The following is a 21,087-nucleotide window of genomic DNA, read 5'->3' as shown; positions in this document are numbered from 1 at the left end:
TTTTGTGATTTATTGACGTTTTAGCTTTGGTCAGATATTTTCATTTTGACGGTGATCTGACTAATTATTGGTCACTTGTTATTTGTTGGCATTGTGTGGAACATGGTAAGGACCTTTGTTAATTAATCATGTCTTCACGCAATACTGTCTATGGCTATTTCAACAGATGCTCACAAGTTGACCGATACTATTCTCAAGTGGTGATCCTTAGCAAACTTTGAGTAGAATATGTGTACTTTACTTACTTTACTTAAAAGAAGCAGTAGCTAATGTGGATGTGTGCACATAACCTACCTGCCATTTATTGAGTGTCAATTCATAGAGGCAGTACATGCAAAGCCTATATTATACAATAAGAGATGCAGATCCATTGGCAACATATACTCATCGTTTAATCATTTCCTTGTCTGTTATTCTTCCTAAGGTATTCATGCCTATATGATTTTAATAACATGTTGTGGGTGTACCGACACAAGGCACAAATCACAACTTCTGGGAATACAATGAAATTGTATATCAGATTGCAGTGCTTTAGGACCGACCATTCTGGAGGGGGTTGGTAGAGTCGGAGATACTAAACGGCCAGGCTCCTAACAGAATCGTTGATGCAGGTTACCTTCAGAGCATCAGGAAAGGATTCTTCCACGGTGACTTCCCATAGTTCTCGTAGAGCATGGAACGAGGAACATAGCTGGCCCTGTCTAGATCATCTAGCTGGAAGGAATCAACACGAAGTGAAAGGCTATTGTGCAGAATTTACTCTGTCACTGTTCTGTTTAATGATATGTGTACACTGGACATTGGCATAGAGCGTGGATACAGACGAAATAAACCCCTTCTTCTAGCCATGCATCGACCTATTGCGCTGCATCCTGGATGTCTTTCTTAACTTGGAATGATTACCATGTAGAAACATCTGCGGTTCGAATATTAAAACACACACTTTATTGTTCTCCTTTCAATATATACGCCTATTGGCTCATATGTTTTAAGCGTTTGTAGAAAAAACCCACTAATTGAAATCAGCTACATAACGTTTCAGCATTTCTTCTTTCAAATGTCAACGCCAGAGAATGATAAGTCTGAGCTATATATTCAAATTCGAGTTCCATTGCCGGCGAAACATTTGCCAACGGTAAATTATTCCCAACACAAACCTACACAAACAGTAGATAACCATCCCTCGTAGTGTTTATGTGTTATGTGGCAGTGTAATTTATAGTTTTTGTTTGTTTGTTGTTTAACCCCGCGCTCAGCAATATTCCAGCTATATGACGGCGGTCTGTAAATAATCGAGTCTGGACCAGACAATCCAGGGACTTATGTCATGAACATCGATCCACGCAATTGGGATACGATGACATGCATCAATCAAGACAAGATTGCTCTCATCTCGTGACGGGGGGCATCAAGTTGCTCTCATCTCGTGACGGGGGGCATCAATTTGCTCTCATCTCGTGACGGGGGGCATCAAGTTGCTCTCATCTCGTGACGGGGGAAAGCAGGTATTTTCACTCGACAAGAGAAACATGATATTTCACTCGACACATGAAATATCCTTTATATCTGGCCTCGTATAAATATTTCGTTTGTCAACATTGTCAACGATTCACAGTACACCCAACCTGGCCGCACCCACAGTCCATGTCGTCCAGTTAAAGTTAAGGTTATAGTTAACATTCAAATAAAAAGAGCTACCAACCCCTTTCCATATCCAACAGAGGCGATAGCACGATTCCGACTACATCATGAGAATTGTTTAGGAACCACTGTCAAATAGCGATGATACCTGGTGTTCGCGAAAGGTGAGCGTATCCTGCCCCGCCGGTGGCACCCGTCACAAACACATGCAAAAGGCAAGTAAGTTATTCATCTGAATAAACAGGGGAACACATGGTACAAGTCAAAATTTGGAATTGCATCGGACATCATTTTTGTCACTGATGCATCAAATTTGGAAATGTCCTCCACATGTCTACCATACAACATTTGGAAAGCTTTTCAAACAATTTCTAACCATAGCAAACACTGCAGCGATTGCGTCCCCGGCTGAATGCCAAATCTGTAGCAGCTCCCCAGAGAGATAAACATACAATTGTCGTGTACACTGATCCATTGACAGTCAGTAATTGTGTGCCACAAGGATACAGCGCAATAACAAATATGTATTTAAAATGAATATTGTGACGCTTATAGAAATTTAAAAATGTGCATACGTTCACCCTTGGTGCAAATGTTCCTTTACCAGGTTATAACAGATTGACACGTGACACGTTGACCCTGCAGCATACAGACTTTGGTTTGAAAATTGGGAGCAATGCCCCCCTCCCCCCAACACACACACACACACACGCACGCGCACACACACACACACACACACACGCACGCACGCACGCACGCACACACACACTCGCCACAAACCTAGTCACGTTGTTGCCTCAAGAACTCGCAAACAGTGCACCTTACTTTGTAAGTGCCATCTTGTTCGTCACCCTACCAGTAACTAGCAAAAGTATATGTCCAGACTCGAGAGATGAGATATGTCTGTGTCGGTAGAGCACTATTCCGCGAACTCCTGGTTTCATGACTGATTTTCAGTTATCCATTCCTATAATTCTGCTCGATTATTCTCTGGCGTTGACGGGGCACGGGTGGCCCAGTCGTCTAAGTCGCCGCGATTCGCTGTGCAGAGTTGCGTCCCTTGGGCACGCTAGAAACCCGGTTCGCCCCGATTATGTTTCTAGGTTTGTCAGCACCATACCCGTGCTCGTGGGTTTCACCGAAGTGGTAAACGTCTTAGACCTGCACCACTCCGGGCTTTCCTCCCACATTAAGCTGACACGCCGTGATATAACTGGAATACTGTTAAAAGCGGTATTAAACCTAACTCACTCACTCTGGCGTTGACATTTCACATGTACGTACATCTTGTTGAGACAGCCGCCACGTGGGGGAGCCGCCCTCCATGTTGTCATCCAGCTGTGCCAGGTTCCTACACCCCAGAACCACCGAGCACACCATGGGCTGTTGTAATGTCCACTTGACGGCCACCTCGGACATCGTCTTGTCTGGAAATACACGCACGTGTGCCAGTACACGACAATACACTGTCAAGCAGAGGAAAGTATACACCCTTGTTTGATTGTGGCTAAAAACGAAATAAACAAAAAATGGTTAAATTGTTGATTGACATTTTTTAGAAGTTGAAGGATGACAAAGTAGACACAATTTATGGATAACAACTTCTTTAATTACTGTCAAGAAAACTGCTTGACAACGGTATAAGGATCTATACCGAAACGTCGCCTTTACAGTAATTAAAAAAGTTGTTATCCATAAATTATGTCTTCTTTGTAAGAAATTGTTATTCGTTGGTGATGTATTTCATAACGGTATAAAAGTTGTGTGTTGGATAATAAGTTGTTTCTTCGACTGTTTTCAGCCAAGTAACGTTTTTTTAACGTTTGTAATTCTTTGGTCAAATCCAATTGGTGTGTACTTTCATTTTGCCGGGCAGCTTAGAATCGTTAATTTAAACACAAGCGATAACACAAATCTATAATCATAAGAAATCTATCGTCCATCGTACGAACCAGGTGTTCGCGAACAAGGGAGTGCGTCCTTCCCCAACGTTTTTTTTGTGTTTTTTTTATGTGTTAAACGCCGCACTAAGGAATATTCCAACTATATGACAGCGGTCTGTAAATAATCGAGTCTTGACCAGACATTCCATTAATTGACATCATGAGCATTAATCTACTAATTTGGGATACAATGACATGCATCGACCAAGTCAGCGAGACTAATTACCCGATCCCATTAGTCGCGCGTCACAAACACATTGCTGCCAAATAGTGAAGCGACACAGCCAAACATATACAACAATGTACAACTAAGATGACGCCATTGTGCGTACAGGCAGCACATGATACACGAAGGCAGAGTCTTGCTTGCGATAGTTATTAGATATAGCGCCACACTGACTCGATATATTGGAAAATGTGTATCCAGATTAGTTGTATTGAATGCACACCTACAGGGTGTGTGTACTAACAATTTGTTTGAAAGGAATATTTCTTTATGTTCATAGGTCACTTCAAGAAGATTCTTCTAGTTCATGAACTATTCATAAGCTGTACATGTTCCTGTGATGTCGCCCCACTTACTATCGGGGGGTACGGACAACGCAGTGGATTAACACACGTCAGCTGGAAGCGGAGAGTTGTGTCCCTTGTGTTACAGGATCCGCCGGCGTGTTCGAATTCTCTGTGATGTGGGTTTCATTATAAAGGCAACTGTACCCACATTATTCTCCTTTCAAGCCTTAACGGGCAAGAGGCCCTGACGTGTCTGTCCGATGATTCCTGATTTAGACTGATTCTAAACACTGTCTGACTGCAGACTGCAGGGTTTCGCCAATGTGACCAACATCTAATTAATTAAAAGCGACAAAGTCTTTTCCATATTGATAAAATAAATATCTGACGAAAGCAGAGTCGCGTGTACGATTCGGTCTGTATCATGAGCATGTGTTCATGGATCACTTTCAAACACTCATGATACCAGGTGTTTGCGAAAAGGTGAGCGTATCCTGACCCACCGGTGGCACCCTCCACAAACACACGCAACGGCAAGTCAAATGTTCATTGGAAAAACACGGAAACATATGGTACAAGTCATAATTAGCCATTGTATTCGACATTTGTTTTGTCATTGATGCTTCAAATGTGGAAATTACCTTCACATATCACCCATAAAGCTTTTTGAAAGCTTCACTGACACCTTGAATGTCATAAACTTGATCAAACACGAATCGTATGACGCTCTTTGGAATCTTCGTAACAAAGTATGCTCGAATGTAACTAGAAAGCTGACGCTGCTGGAATATTGCTCGACATAAGGGGAAAGCTGACTATTTTTAACTGAAATCATCCCCCCCCCCCCCCCCTCCCGAACTGTAAAGGGAAGGTTGACTAAAAGGAAAGTTAACTGCTGGAAAGCTGACGTCATGTGGCTATCGACCTGCGTCAGTTTTGACTACAACACTTCTACGTGATATGACTGAAACTCTGTTCAAGAGCTCAACTCACTCGACCACTCATTAAAGCCGACAGCTGTTGAATGATTAGTAACTTAAAGGAGGGCACTCACATAGCTTACAGCTGGCATCACAGAAATTACCCTACAGGTCATTCGGGACACACCAGAGTCTCATTCAGGTCTATCGGCTCACCTGAGTCTCATACAGGTCATTCGACTCACCCGAGTCTCATACAGGTCTATCGGCTCACCTGAGTCTCATACAGGTTATTCGGGACACACCAGAGTCTCATACAGGTCTATCAGCTCACCTGAGTCTCATACAGGTCATATCGGCTCACCTGAGTCTCATACAGGTCATATCGGCTCACCAGAGTCTCATACAGGTCATATCGGCTCACCAGTCTCATACAGGTAATATCGGCTCACCTGAGTCTCATACAGGTCATATCGGCTCACCTGAGTCTCATACAGGTCATATCGGCTCACCTGAGTCTCATACAGGTCATATCAGCTCACCTGAGTCTCATACAGGTCATATCGGCTCACCAGAGTCTCATACAGGTCATATCGGCTCACCTGAGTCTCATACAGGTCATATCGGCTCACCTGAGTCTCATACAGGTCATATCGGCTCACCAGAGTCTCATACAGGTCATATCGGCTCACCTGAGTCTCATACAGGTCATATCTGCTCACCTGAGTCTCATACAGGTCATTCGGGACACACCTGAGTCTCATACAGGTCATTCGGGACACACCTGAGTCTCATACAGGTCATATCGGCTCACCTGAGTCTCATACAGGTCATATCGGCTCACCTGAGTCTCCTTAATTTGTTTTCTGCCTCAACAAAGTGGATACATACCTAACACTGGAATGCTTACCGATTCGTGGCAAAGCATGCAGGCATGTACCTCCAATATAATTAAGTGAGAGTAGTTTAAATTCCTTGTCCATGTGGATTGGCACGGGTTGATGCATGCTGTGGGTTGTTTGTGTCGCCCTTGCCCGTCGGGGAACATAGGGGGGTAACCCCATGTTCCCCGCGAGACCGGTGGATAACGTTTAGTAACTACTCCATTGATTCAGTAAGTGTTAAGTGACATGCTGGGTTGAAATTAAGAAAAGAAAATGAGCATCTTTGAGTGTTTACAGGACTTTTAAAGAATATTTGCACATATTTACACTATAACATATTTTCTTTTAAAAACTACCAGTTACAAAATGATGTTACACAAAGGATAAAGCTCCATGACTTAAGGACAGTCCTAAAATCATGCGCAGTAATTTCTACAGTCCATTGATGTGGACAATAATGACTATATGAGTGAATTAAACGGGTGGAAGTGTTTTCTATGTTCCAAATATACAGAGGTTATCACGCGAGTGTGTTTGGGGATGGTAAATATCCTGCATTAGGAATAAACATTGTATTTAGCGAGCCTTGGCGAGCTAAATACATAGTGTTTATTCCTAATATAGGATATTTACCACCCCCAAACACACAAGTGTGATAACCTCTTTATCATATAATGTCATTCTTTAATTCTGTGCTTTAAAATCGCTTTCCCTCTCTCACAAACATTACCGAAACATTGCGAGTTTTCCTGGAATGCGCGCATTAATATTTATTACGTCACAGGGTAAGTGATGTGTCAGTAGGACTGTGACAGTAGCCAATATAGTTCCAACTGAAATCTGTTTCATATACAGTGGCGAAGCAACTAATACGCAAAACAACAGTTGTTTTTAATTGCCTTTCGTGGCAATCCATCGGTCTGTCCGCTAGAGTAACTGTCCTTTGTCAAAGGGGAGCTACTCTAACCCTAGTCTTTGAGACGTCACTGTCACGTTCAGACGTTGTTGACAGTTGGTCTGTCCTTTCATAACGTTAAGAAGTGTAGTCAGATGTACACACAGCGACAAATCGAAACAAGGTAACAGTTCAAACATATTTCGGCTAAATCCAACCATTTTGATTTGTGGAGAAGGTTTCAAGCCACAGAGGTCTACAAGCACAGATATGGCTACTGATCCCGCTTGGCTAGGCCTCGTGCCCTCGCAAAATTGTTTCGAAATTTATATCTCCAAAGTTGCCAAAACTTATAAAATGCCTTAGCTACGTCACAGTTAGACACTGATTTTCAGTATATTAAACTGTTCTTTTGATAATGATAGCAATTATCCCTGTAGTATTCAGATTCCCGATGCTTAATTCTGACTCGATCGTCGAATGACGAGGGCGACGCCATGTTTGATTATAAACAGTGAAAGTAGTCCCTACTTGACGTTTGACATTTGCATCTCTATCCGCATATGACCCCGTTGGCTTTATCCTGCCGAAAATCTACCCATTATATGATAAAAAAAAGTTATCTGATCCAAATTTTCCGATCCACTTGGATTAGCAAGAGATTTTTATATATACAAAGAACTGTATAGTCCCTGTATTAACCAAGTTATTTTATAAAGTGTATGACAGAAGCATATTCGTATAGAGTTGGGGCAGAAGCATTATTTGACCTATACATAAATCTGGCATTAAACTTGATCCAAACAACTTCAGTAATAACTAATAGATTGCAACATTGGTGTGATAAATAGAGAATACCACACTCATTCTCGTTAGATACCATTTTTACGCAACCAGTGGACTCTCTATGGTATCTGACCGAGCGAAAGCGAGGACAGATACCATAGAAAGTTCACGAGTTTCGTAAAAATGGTATCTAACGAGAATGAGTGTGGTATTATATTTATTACCCACGTTAAATATATATTTAAGTGTAAATACATGACAACTTTCGTTCGTTGACAGACCAAACTGAAACCAGTTGCAAAATCTGGTTGCGCATGAATATTGATATATGCCCAAATATGGACATTGCTGACATTTCTATGCATACGCATTAACAACAGGCGCCTGCAGTTGTGTTTGCAAACAAAATAGCAACGCTGCTCAAGATCCATTTGGAAGAATTTCTTCAACTTATGGTTATTCAAGCGCCATGTTGTTAGTACGCAGGACACCTATGAGAAAATTTGAAAAGTCACATTAGCGCCGCACTTTGAATATCTGATGTGTTTTCATTATTTGCTGATGATGTCTTTACAGCTACACAAGAAAATTTATGTTTTGGAAGGTTTTTGTTCAGAAATTGGAATGAAACTAACTCTCAACAAAACAACTAAAATGCCATTCAAAGACTTAAAATATTGAATATTTATAAATGTAGATCCCATCCGCAGAAATGAAAAATGGTTTCTAAATGGAGGAGAAAAAGAAGTTGTCAACATGTAGAACTATCTATTAACCATGTTGAATGCGACACACAAATCCCCCACATGAAGAACGGTTCTGTTTATTCTCCCATGCTGGAGGCTTTGCCTGTGTTGAGGGGGAAGTACATGCGTTGTTGACATGGGACAGCTAGTCCAAACCGGGAAGAGAATGTTTCGCTAACCATCAGTTCTCATGAATCCGCCAATAACTGAAACCTACGTTAGACTTACGTCAACTGACGTTAACCATATTATTGAAGTGACGTTAACCATATTATTGAAGTGACATTAACCATATTATTGAAGTTTTGATAAATTCCTTTGTCAAGTACAAAAGATTACAAGCAAATCACCTATCCCTGTAACATTAAGTGTACTGCATCCAGCCGTTTATTCAGAATGCATATTTAATTATTGTTTTTATCTTGTTTGTATTATGGCATAAAGTACTGAGTAAAGTGAGTCTGTCTGTCTGTCTGTCTGTCTGTCTCGGAAAAAGCCGAGTGGGCCCGAATACCACACAAAGGCAAGATACTGAAGTACACTTACTGTGTTTTTGTGAAATCTTCTCAAGTACCATTAACGTGTTCCATGTCATGTCGTCTGTCTGCAGCTTCGACCACGACGGGAATATCGTCAACCGACGTGCTCCTTCTTCTTCCTCAGCCAACCACCGCATGCGTCCATCTCCTCCCCCGTCCAATGTCCCCTGGCGTTTGTATTTGCCACTGAGGATTCCGCTTCCAATATGAAAGCCAGTATACATTTCAGTGTCTCAAGGTGATATGGTAACACACATCAATTGTAATGCCGTCAGTGAAAGAGCGACAATTGAAAGTCAGTTTAAAACGCTATGATTGGAAAAATAATAAGGAGCTTAACCTGCCATGTAGAGTTTAAACTGAAGTTATTTAACCTTTAGATATCCTCAGCTATCAAATTGGTTCATAGGGATTTTTCATGTCAAAATATTACAGTGAGTGAGTGAGTGAGTATGGTTTTACGCCGCTTTTAGCAGTATTCCAGCAATATCACAAAATATTAGAAACAAACACTAAATGAAATCTCTAAAATGAACCCTTTTCATCGTGATATTTATAAAGTTCATATTCCTTTCTAAAATTATCGTGAATGAAGGAAGTGAGTTGAGTTTAACGCCGCTTTTAACAGTCTTCCAGTTATACCACGACGTGTCAGCTCAATGTGGGAGGAAAGCCCGAAGTGATGCAGGCCTCAGACGTTTACCACTTCAGCGAAATCCATGGGTATGGTGCTGACAAACCAGAAACATAATCGGGGAGAACCGGGATTCGAACCCATAATCATAGATTTCTGGCGTGCCAAAGTGACGCAACTTTGCACAGCTTATCGCAGCGCCTTAGACGACTGGGCCACCCGTGACGCCTATCGTGAAAAAAAAATATTCCTGGGCTACTGGATGTGCTCATGTGATGCTGGTCTGGACAGAGTGTATAACCCTCCTTTCTAGCCTCCCGTAGAATATTTTACGGTTGGTCCCTACCTCATCAGTGTTCCCCAGGCTGTGATGCCAACGCCGGTTGACCGACACACCTCAAACGCATCAAGCTCAGACTCCCTGGTACAGAGGCTGTAACGTTGCTGAAGTGAGGAGAATAAACGAATAAACGATACGGTACCCCTGTAATTGAAGGCAACCCCTCCGTCAAAGTTTGTAAAGTGTACGAGCGAGCATTAAGATCAGTATTACTGATTTCTGTACCTCAAAAACGAACATAAACGGGCAGTTCCGAAAGGAAATAATAAAGCTGTACTATTTTTGTGAATACATACTTTGGTTTCTGGTTCCATAGCATTTATATCAGAAATGGAATACCGTCGAAGATATATTTGTGTTCTGTGTGTGTTTGTGGCTACTTTCCGAATCGACAAAGCCACGAACCCGAATCGTTTAGAAAGCTTTCATCTGATTGACTTTAGAGCCCACAGTTCGCTCAGGGTGAAACTGAAGCGATCTCCAGTGGAGGGTTTTTCAGATCTCCAGAGATGTATCTTCAGGATTGTTTCGGAGGAAAACCACGTTTGATTAGGTTGTAGAGTTTGACAAAACAATCAATCATTGGTATGGTGGGGACAGACCAATAATCACAACCGAAGCTGTCGGACAGCTTATTGGTGCGCCTTTAACAGTTGTGTGACCAGTGCCCCTGTATGTGACTGGTTTGATATAGTGATGTCGTAGGCAAACGTAGCTAGACCTGACTTCACCGTAGTTCTAATAGACAAGCGTGTCTTGATGCTAGACCTGACTTCACCGTAGTTCTAATAGACAAGCGTGTCTAGATGCTCGATCGGACTTCACCGTAGTTCTAATAGACAAGCGTGTCTTGATGCTAGATGTGACTTCACCGTAGTTCTAATAGACAAGCGTGTCTAGATGCTCGATCGGACTTCACAGTAGTTCTAATAGACAAGCGTGTCTAGGTGCTAGATCTGACTTTACCGTAGTTCTTATAGACAAGCGTGTCTAGATGCTAGATCTGACTTTACCGTAGTTCTTATAGACAAGCGTGTCTAGATGCTAGACCTGACTAGATATTGTCTTCGGTACAATACATCAGTATATACAGGATAAATCAGTCTCCAAGTAAACGTATATGTTACACGGTTACCGAGTTTGTTATTGTATAACGCATTTATCATGACATCATCATCCATTGTTCATGACGTCAAAAATGAATTTACATGACGTCGTTCCAATGATAGAGTAACTGTTTTATACATTTTTCTGAAGAAAAAACGGCATGTTACATAAAGAATAACCCAGCCAGACCTTGGAAATACCGTCTGTGTTTCGCAACATCCCTCTTGAAGTATGATGTTGCCAAGGTTTTAACTGAAGGCTCGGAGCTTATTTGTTTTTTCATCGAAAGAAGTCTTTGAATTATGACTGAAGCTGGAAACAAAAGCGGTAGCGGTTGAGACGGGTCAGCCATCATAATGCCCACAATTTGTACTGGTTCGGTTGGGTATGCGTCTTCAAAGTCCACCTGTATTGTGTACACTCGACAACGCCATTACCTGTAGACTTACGAACGGGTTCGAGCCCATCCTCTCTGCTGTGTCCACCAGTTTCTGCAGCATCCATCCCGTCAAGTTACTGGCGCCACAGTACAGCACCTTCCCACACCGCACCAGATCATCGAACGTCCGCACAGTCTCTTCTATAGGCGTACCCTTGTCCCACATGTGCATCTTGAAAATATCATTAAAAAAAAAGTTTAACTGGCATGAACATTAAAACTTGTTTGTATTCTATGATGTCAATCCCTGGGTTGTCTGATCGAGTCTCTATTGGCGCGGCGTAAAACAAGAAACAAACAAAAAATCAAATTAAGAAATTTACATGGCTATTCAGAAATTGCTTTTGCTGGAGCCGTCTCTATGGTTTTATCACAAACTGAACCAACAGTATCACATGACTTACTAGGAAACAAACGTATTGCAACCACTCATTAATAATTTGAAAATTAGTTCGTTTTAAGGCAGAGCCTTTCTCATGCATTCGGAACGTTCACGGGATTACAAACAATATGCCTGGGAATGTTTCATAATTGTTTGAAATTCACTTGGGAAACATGCATTGCTTTTAGTCGATAGTGTCTTATATTTTGGATAGTGTTTTCTATGTTTCTTTGTTTTTGTATGCTTGTGTGTGTTTTGAATGTTTGATTGTGTTTTATATGTTTGAGTATTTTATATGTTTGTATGTTGTTTGTGTTATGTATGTTTCACTGTGTTTTTTATGTTTGATCATGGATTTTATGTTTGTTTCCGTTTTACATTTTGTTTGTGTTTTATATGTTTGACTGTGTTGTTTATTTTTGACTGTGTATATGTTTGTTTCTATTTCGCTGACACCACTAACACACCGCGCACACACCGCGCACGCAGACACCGCGCACACACCACGCACACAACACGCACGCAGACACCGCGAACACACCGCGCACATACCAGGAACACACCACGCACACACCACGCACGCAGACACCGCGAACACACCGCGCACACACCACGCACACATCACGCACGCAGACACCGCGAACACACCGCGCACATACCACGAACACACCGAGAACACACCACGCAGACACCACGCACGCAGACACCGCGAAAACACCGCGCACACACCACGCACACACCACGCACGCAGACACCGCGAACACACCGCGCAAATACCACGAACACACCGAGAACACACCACGCAGACACCAGGAACACACCGCGCACACCTCGCGCTGACGCCACGCACACACTGCGCACACTTAACGAACACGCCGCGCACACACCGCGCACACACTACACACACACAACGAACACACCGCGCACACGCCACGCACAAACCGCGCAAAAACCGCGCACGCACCACGAACACAACGCGCACGCACCGCGCACACACAACGCACACACTGCACACACACCACGCAGACACCCCGCACACACTGCATACACACAACGAACACACCGCGCACACACCCCGCACACACCACGCACACACCACGCACACACTTCACACACACAACGAACACACCGCGCACACACCGCGCACATATCACGCACACACCACGCACAAACCGCGCAAAAACCGCGCACGCACCACGAACACAACGCGCACGCACCGCGCACACACAACGCACACAGTGCACACACACCGCGCACACACCACAAACACACCGTGAACACACCACGCACACACTGCGCACACACCACGCAGACACCACGAAAACACCACGCACACATCGTGCACACACCACGAACACACCACGAACACACCACGAACACACCGAGAACACACCACACACACACCACGCAAAAAACCGCGAACACACCACGAACACACCACACAAATACCACGCACACACCATGCACACCCTGCACACACACCACGCACACACAGCAAACACACCACGCAGACACCATGAACACACAGCGCACACACCATGCACACACCGCGCACACACCACGCAAACACTGCGCACACACCATGAACACACCACGAACACACCGTGAACACACCACACACACACCACACAAAAAACCGCGCACACACCACGCACACCCTGCACACACACCACGCACACACCGCGAACACACCACGCAGACACCATGAACACACCGCGCAAACACCGCGCACACACCGCAAACACACTGCGCACACACCACGAACACACCGCGAACACACCACGCAGACACCATGAACACACCGCGCAAACACCGCGCACACACCGCAAACACACTGCGCACACACCACGAACACACCACGAACACACCACACACACACCACACAAAATACCGCGCACACACCCTGCACACACACCACGCACACACCGCGAACACACCACGCAGACACCATGAACACACCGCGCAAACACCACGCACACACTGCACACACACCACGAACACACCGAGAACACACCACACAAAACAACGTGCACACACCACGCACATCCTGCACACACACCACGCACACACCATGCAAACACCATGAACACACTGCGAACACACCACGCAAAAAAACGCGCACACACCACGCACACCCTGCACACACACCACGCACACACCGCGAACACACCACGCAGACACCACGCACACACCATGCACACACTGCGCACATACCATGCTCACACTGCGCACACACCACGAACACACCGCGCAAACCCCACGCACACACGGTGCACACACCACGCAGACACCATGAACACACCGCGCACACACCACGCACACACCGCGCACACACCACAAACACACCGCGCACACACCATGAACACACCGCGAACACACCGCGCACACACAATGAACACACCGCGAACACACCGCGCACACACTACGCACACATCAGGCAGACACCACAAACACACCATGCAGACACCATGCATACACCGCGCACACACCACGAACACACCACGCAGACACCATGCATACACCGCGCACACATCACGCACAAGCCGCGCTCTCACCGCGCACACAACGCGAACACACCGCGTACACACACCGTGCACATACCATGAACACACCATGAACACACCACGCTGACACCGCGAACAAACCAACCACACACCACATACAAAAACTGATAAAAGAGTTTGGTTTAACGGCGCTTTTAACAGTCACAGTACTTGCTATTAACTTGTCTGTCGCTCGGCATTAATCGGCTAAAACAAGCCACATACCCTGCCCACACCGCGCACACACCACGCACACACAACGCACACACCATTAACACACCACGCACACACTGTGCACACACGGCGCATACACACCACGAACACACCGCGCACACACCGCGCACACACCACGCTCACACACCGCACACACACCGTGCACATATCGCGCACACACCACGCACACACCTAGCACGCAACGCGCACACACCGCGCACACATCAAGCACACACAACACGCACACACTACGAACACACCACGCAGACACTTCACCCATACACCACGAACAAACCACACACACACTGCGCAGACACCACGCAGACACCGTGCACACACACCGCGAACACACCACGCACAAACCACGCACACACCAAGCACACACCACGCACACAAACTGATGAGACAGTTGTGTTTAACGGCGCGTTTATCAGTCACAGTACTTGTTAGAACCTTGTCTGGCTCTCGGCTTTAAGTGGCTAAAACAAGGACTGGTCGGCTCGGAGTCAGTATAATGTGTCTGAGTGGGGTATTCATGTTAAACTGCAGCATGGTATATAAGTGAGCTAGCACTATAAATCGACATGAATCTGGACTAGAAAAAGCAGCCGCACACCATGCCCACACCACGCCCACAGTACGCACGCACCACGCACACAGTACGCACACACCATGCACACACCGCGCACACACCACTCACACACCACGAACACATCACGCACACACCACGCACACACCACGCACACACCAAGCACACATCGCGCACACACCACGAACACACCACGCACACACCACGCACACATCGCGCACACATCGCCCACACACCACGCACACATCACGCACACACCACGCACACACAACGCACACACCGCGCACACATCCCGCACACACCACGCACACATCCCGCACACACCACGCACACATCGCGCACACATCGCGCACACACCACGCACACACCACGCACATACCACGCACACATCGCGCACACACCACGCACACACCACGAACACACCACGCACATATCGCGCACACACCACGAACACACCACGCACACACCACGCACACACCGCGCACACACCGCGAACACATCGCGCACACACCACGAACACATCACGCACACAGTACGCACACACCACGCACACACCGCGCACACATCGCGCACACACCACGCACACACCACGAAGACATCACGCACACACCGCGCATACCGCGCACACATCGCGCACACACCATGCACACACTGCGCACACACCGCGCACACACCACGCACACACCGCGCACACACCGCGCACACATCACGCACAAACCACGCACACAAATTCTCACAAGGAGAGGCTCTAGATTAACGTAACAGCTATGCTACACTGTTTATGCAAACAGAGTAGACACAATTTTATGGATAGCAACTTCTTTAATACTGTAAAAAGCGACGTTTCGGTATAGATCCTTATACCGTTGTCAGGCAAGACAGTAGTATAAGGATCTATACCGAAACGTCGCTTTTTACAGTATTAAAGAAGTTGTTATCCATAAAATTGCGTCAACCTTGTCATCCGACAACTTCTAAGTAATGCCTCTCAAACAATTTATGCACAGAGTGTTGATAAAAACAACAATTCAGCAGCACAAAAATTAGGTTATATTTTATGTCAGATTGAGAAAGTGTATTTGTGTCTTTGTATTAAATTAAGTCCCATCTCGGCTGTCTCGGGTCATGGTCTACTGGTTAACCAGTGTTGTATTCAGAACAGGTTATGTAAAACACTGTTCTGTGTTTGCAAATAATAAAATCCCTGTTATGAAACTTGGGAGTCGTGGGGTCTGTGTCAATGCGAAATGCATTGAAGCAGAAATACATTGCGCCTGTTGTTCGATATAATGGTGGTTTTATGTAAGTCTGAAAGACATCTTTATATCACAAAAACTGAGGAGGAATATAAGTTACACCTCTAACATTTGGTCGGCTCGGAGCCAGTTTACTGTGTCTGAGTGGGGTCTTCATGTTAAACTGTGGCATGGTATATCTGTGAGCTGGCACTATAAATCGGCATCAGTCTGGACTAGAACAAGCAGCCACACCGCGCTCACGCCGCGAACACACCGCGCACACACCATGCACACACCGCGCAAAAACCGCGCACACATTACGCACACACCACGCACATACCGCGCACACATCTCGCACACACCGCGCGCGCGCACACACACACCGCGCACACACCACGCACACACCATATACTACATAAGTGCAATAATCTTGGACGCGACGTTAAACCCAATGTCACCTCACCTAATGTTGGAGGAAAGCCCCTGTGAAAGTGATGCAGGTCGGTGAAACCCACGAGCACTGGTATGGTGCTGACAAACCTAGAAACATAATCGGGAACCGGGATTGATTTCTGGCGTGTCCAACGGACTCAACTCTGCACAGCGAATCGTGTCCCCTCATCGGTATTAAAACAACCGTTCTGTGTTTGCAAATAAAAGAATCCCTGTTATGAAACAGCCACGTGTAGTTGGACTCGCGGGTCTGTATTAATGCGAAATGCATTGAAGAAGAAACACATTGCACCTGTTGTTCGATATGTTAGTCTGAAAGACATCATTATATCACAAAACTGAGGAAGAAAATAAGTCACACTCCTAACAGCCCGTTTGGCTCCAAATGAGAACGGGGAGAACGGGGAAGGTCAATTAAATGTCAATATTAATATGTTATGGGTATACCTGATATACGTCAACGTACGACGTCTGCAGTCGTTCCAGACTTTTCTCCAGACTCCTTGTGATGTGTCTCCGGCTAAGTCCTCTAAAACCTGGATCGTGTTGCATGCCCAGACCAACCTTGGTTGCAACAACGTGGTCGTCACGGCGTTGTCTGCAACGTGAATCAGTTGGTGGGAATCGTTTAACGGACCGGACAAACAGGTGACTGACAGCATGAACAGCGACTCACGTCACTGACATGTTGACACGTGATAGACCCAGCCTTACCCCCCGGGCTTAGCTCTTGCCACCAACTTGGGACACCGGGGATCTACATAGCATGACGTTTACTTCATAATATCTTCCCATTCGCCCTTTGGGCTGCGTGTAGAGGGGACAAGAACCTTGAGCTGGTGATGAGCCTTACAAGCCTGACTGTGCCAGGATCACCCCAACCCTCTTTGCTGAATTTTTCCATTTTAATCTGTACATAATAATAATACTTTATTACCTTTTCATGAATTTGATGTACATCACACAAAAATATTAAGACAGAGCCACACGTGACAAGTATACGTGAGACAATGAAGGTATATACTCTAGACGTGAATTATGACGGATATGTACATTAAATGCATAAATATATGCTAGGATGTAAGCTTAGGGCTATCAAAATACGAAACGATTAAGATGTATTTATATGTACGTAAAAGAAGACAACAAAATGATTTTAAGAAGCACTTGGCAACATAAAAATAAACATGTATATAATAAGAAAATTTGTTTGAAAAAGTTATATTATTTGGGATCAAAGAAGAACGAGTTATTCTAGTTTCACAACCGGATTTTGATAGCGGAGGCCTGAAGGCAAGTGTTTGTATTCAGCATTGAAGAAATGAGTTGAGTCAGTATTAATGGTATGTGTTGAACTGGAAGAGACTCGTAGCAACAATCGGAGGAAAATGTAATAACACTTTGAAATCAGATGAGATGGGTCAGCGTCGCGTCGTGCGTGTGTGCGTGTGTGTGTGTGTGTGTTTTCGTGCTAGTCCGGACTGATGCCGATTTATAGTGCTAGCCCACTGAGATGCCATGTCGAAGTTTGACATGAATACCCCACTCAAACACTGTATACTGACTCCGAACCGACCACTCATTATTTAGCCCTGTCAATGCTGAGTGTCAGGCAGGGTAACAAAAAGTACCATCATTTAACGTGTTGTGATATGACGGACGGACGCTCTACCACTAGGCTACGGGGTATTCAAGAACACTTTGAACAAATGTAATGTAAACTGGACATCACAGCTTGATTTACTTGAAACGACCGTAGCTTTCGCAAGAGATGTAGACGTTGTTATTCCTGCTGAGCTAAGGGTCAACAAATTTGCATGGTATGTTTCATCTAAAAGTGAAAATTGTTCCCGAAAATTCGTGAATTTCTTTTTCTTCAGACTGTTGAAAAAAGGAAATTTCATTGTTGCAAGATATTTTTCTGAAAAACAAATTCAGGGTTGGTAGTTTTAAATACCGAAGTATCTGAGTTTGCAGCTGTAGCTGAAATAACCCATCCAATCTCGCTACAAAATGCCACGCCCAACCCAACATATAAAAAGGTGTGTTCCTAGCCGTAGCAGCCACCACACACATGTGTACGGGCCAGTGAGAAGGTGTGTGTTGGCCATAGCATGGGGAAGCATCGCGCGTCATGTTGACAAACAACGACTCATGTTTAATAAATTACTCTAACAGTTATGGAATAACTTAACTGGGCACCTTATTGTAAAAGCTTCGTCAAAAAGCTTACTTGTAAGCACACTGTCTATTTGAATAACATGTGCACGATGTCATCAACAAAAACAAATATTAATATGAAAGGTAAGGCGTGCACTGTACGTCGCTATGCCGTGCCGTACCAGCTGTGATTTTGTATTTTTTCCAAATATTTTAAAGCTATAGCTGCAAAACTAGATATTTTTAAATTATAAACTATGAGCCAACATTTTCCAGCGATGTGAGGCAAAAGTATTTAATTGAAGTAGCTTCGGGGACAATTTATGCTTTTCGATAAAATCCCAGCTCCCCACCCCCTCCGAATATCTAAGGTCGGCTCACAAGACACATCCATTAAGAAAAGAAAACACAGTCGTAATGGTAAGGAACCAGTTAAGTCAAGACACTATTTCAGTCAAGTCTGACATTCATGCAATACACTGAACATTCTGGTCCCGAGTAACAACAGGGTTAAAGCGTTAATGGTGACTGTATAAATGTTGAGAAGTCGACAAATACACTCTTGCTTTACATCAGACTTACTTTTGCAGCCAGAGACCAACGATTTCTTCAGATTTTCCACCGGCATAAATGTCAGCAGTGTCAATGAAGTTACCTCCCTTGAGTGTGTAGTGATCCAGCATGGCGTGTGCCTGTTCCTGGTCGCATTGTCCGGGGAATTCGGCCTGGAGGTGTTAAATAGACCATCTATGATGTACATGTTCTAGCACAGCCATGTTCGATGACTTCTATCAGAACACATTGATCGCAACGACAAGTCTTCGGGAAAGATGCTCATGAATTCGAAACACTACGGTACCCATGAACAATATGGATTCCCGCGGAACATTACCATGGAGACGTTGGATTGTTTGTTATTTAACGCCATATGACGGCGGTCTGTAAATAATCGAGTCTGGTCCAGACAATCCAGTGAGTGACATCTTGAGCATCGATCCACGCAATTGCGATACGATGACATGCATCAACCAAGTCAGCGAGCCTGACCACCCGATCCCGCTAGTCGCCTCTTACGACAAGCATAGTCGCCTTTTACGGCAAGCATGGGTTGCTGAAAACCTATTCTACCCCGGATATTTACGGGTCTGGAGGCACTGGAGATACCATTGAATAATGCAAACAATGTAAATGTTCATGAATGTATTACTGGCGTGGAAGAGTTAGGGAGCACTGACGAAGACGTTGGACAAAGGAAAGCCTGGAAAACAGTTGGAAACAGAAAATACTCTCATGGAACCGATGGAAATACGACGGACGACTAGGCGTTGGAAACGGTATATGTAACTATTTACGTATTTCTGACATGTTATTCACTGACGTACCTTTCCCTTGCCAAACATCATGGTGCCGAGACTCAGGCTAGAAACTCTGAGACCAGACTTTCCAAGATATCGATATTCCATTTCTGGAGTTCCTGCCATTTCTTTGGTTCGTTCGACTTTGTTCCTGTGCCGCCTGTGCCGCCTGTGCCGCCTGTGCTCCGATCAATTCGATGTATGTAGCATATCGTCGTCACAAGTAATATTAACGTGAATGTTCAGACAGCTTTCATAATAACCCCAAGCTTTTGATATATTTAGATAGTTATATAAGAGTAAATTATACATTTTATAAGCGACGCCCTCACTGCACACGGTATATTACCGTCATCTGGCTTTGTATACCGTTCAAAGCTCAATGTCTACCCTATTGTATAGAGACGGTTTACAAAGCTAGCTATATATGGGATAAATCTATTTTCACATGAGGAATTCGACCTAATCGAGGACCGTGTTAGGATTCAGGGGCTTTTGTCTATGGTACAATTAGGCCAAAAGAAAACAAGTTAATATTATTTCTTTCGTTTGAAGAATGAATTAGAAGGGAAATTACTTTCTCCTAGCGGTGTGTAGCGTTGTTTAAAGTGAGCAGTCCGCCCCGCTAGGTGGCGTTAAATTGGGGTACTTAAGGGGTGTGAAGATTTGAATTGTTCATTCTCGCTCTAAGATCTAAGGTATGGAACATTAAATGTGTGCATGTTTACGCAATTGCGGGAATAAATCTCGGCCGTGCAACGCACAGC

The 21,087-nt window shown here is 44.6% G+C and overlaps 1 protein-coding gene across 1 annotated transcript; it reads right to left on the bottom strand.

The window, feature by feature from the left end:
- Nucleotides 1-441: 441 nt before the first annotated feature.
- On the bottom strand, nucleotides 442-20,493 carry LOC139446752 (uncharacterized oxidoreductase YrpG-like). Its single transcript, XM_071228061.1, has 8 exons — nucleotides 20,348-20,493; nucleotides 19,548-19,690; nucleotides 17,253-17,403; nucleotides 11,386-11,559; nucleotides 9,848-9,945; nucleotides 8,875-9,065; nucleotides 2,926-3,068; nucleotides 442-714 (listed from the first exon to the last, which is right to left on the bottom strand). Exons 1-8 carry the CDS (start codon nucleotides 20,444-20,446, stop codon nucleotides 619-621), a joined length of 1,095 nt encoding a protein of 364 aa, XP_071084162.1. The 5' UTR covers nucleotides 20,447-20,493; the 3' UTR covers nucleotides 442-618.
- Nucleotides 20,494-21,087: the final 594 nt, after the last annotated feature.

Source organism: Haliotis cracherodii, unplaced genomic scaffold (genome assembly GCF_022045235.1).
Source record: "Haliotis cracherodii isolate W230 unplaced genomic scaffold, xgHalCrac1.p SCAF_6, whole genome shotgun sequence".
NCBI classification, from domain to species: domain Eukaryota; kingdom Metazoa; phylum Mollusca; class Gastropoda; order Lepetellida; family Haliotidae; genus Haliotis; species Haliotis cracherodii.
This window is presented reverse-complemented; position numbering and strand designations above follow the sequence as displayed.

What these genes read in the sequence shown, in the direction of transcription:
- LOC139446752 (XM_071228061.1), bottom strand. Translation starts at nt 20,446, where the DNA reads ATGGCAGGAACTCCAGAAATGGAATATCGATATCTTGGAAAGTCTGGT. An exon ending in GCCTGGGGAACACTGATGAG is followed by an intron (nt 9,066 to 9,847) that starts GTAGGGACCAAC and finishes TCATATTGGAAG; the next exon opens with CGGAATCCTCAGTGGCAAAT. An exon ending in GAAGATTTCACAAAAACACA is followed by an intron (nt 3,069 to 8,874) that starts GTAAGTGTACTT and finishes GTGTATTTCCAG; the next exon opens with ACAAGACGATGTCCGAGGTG.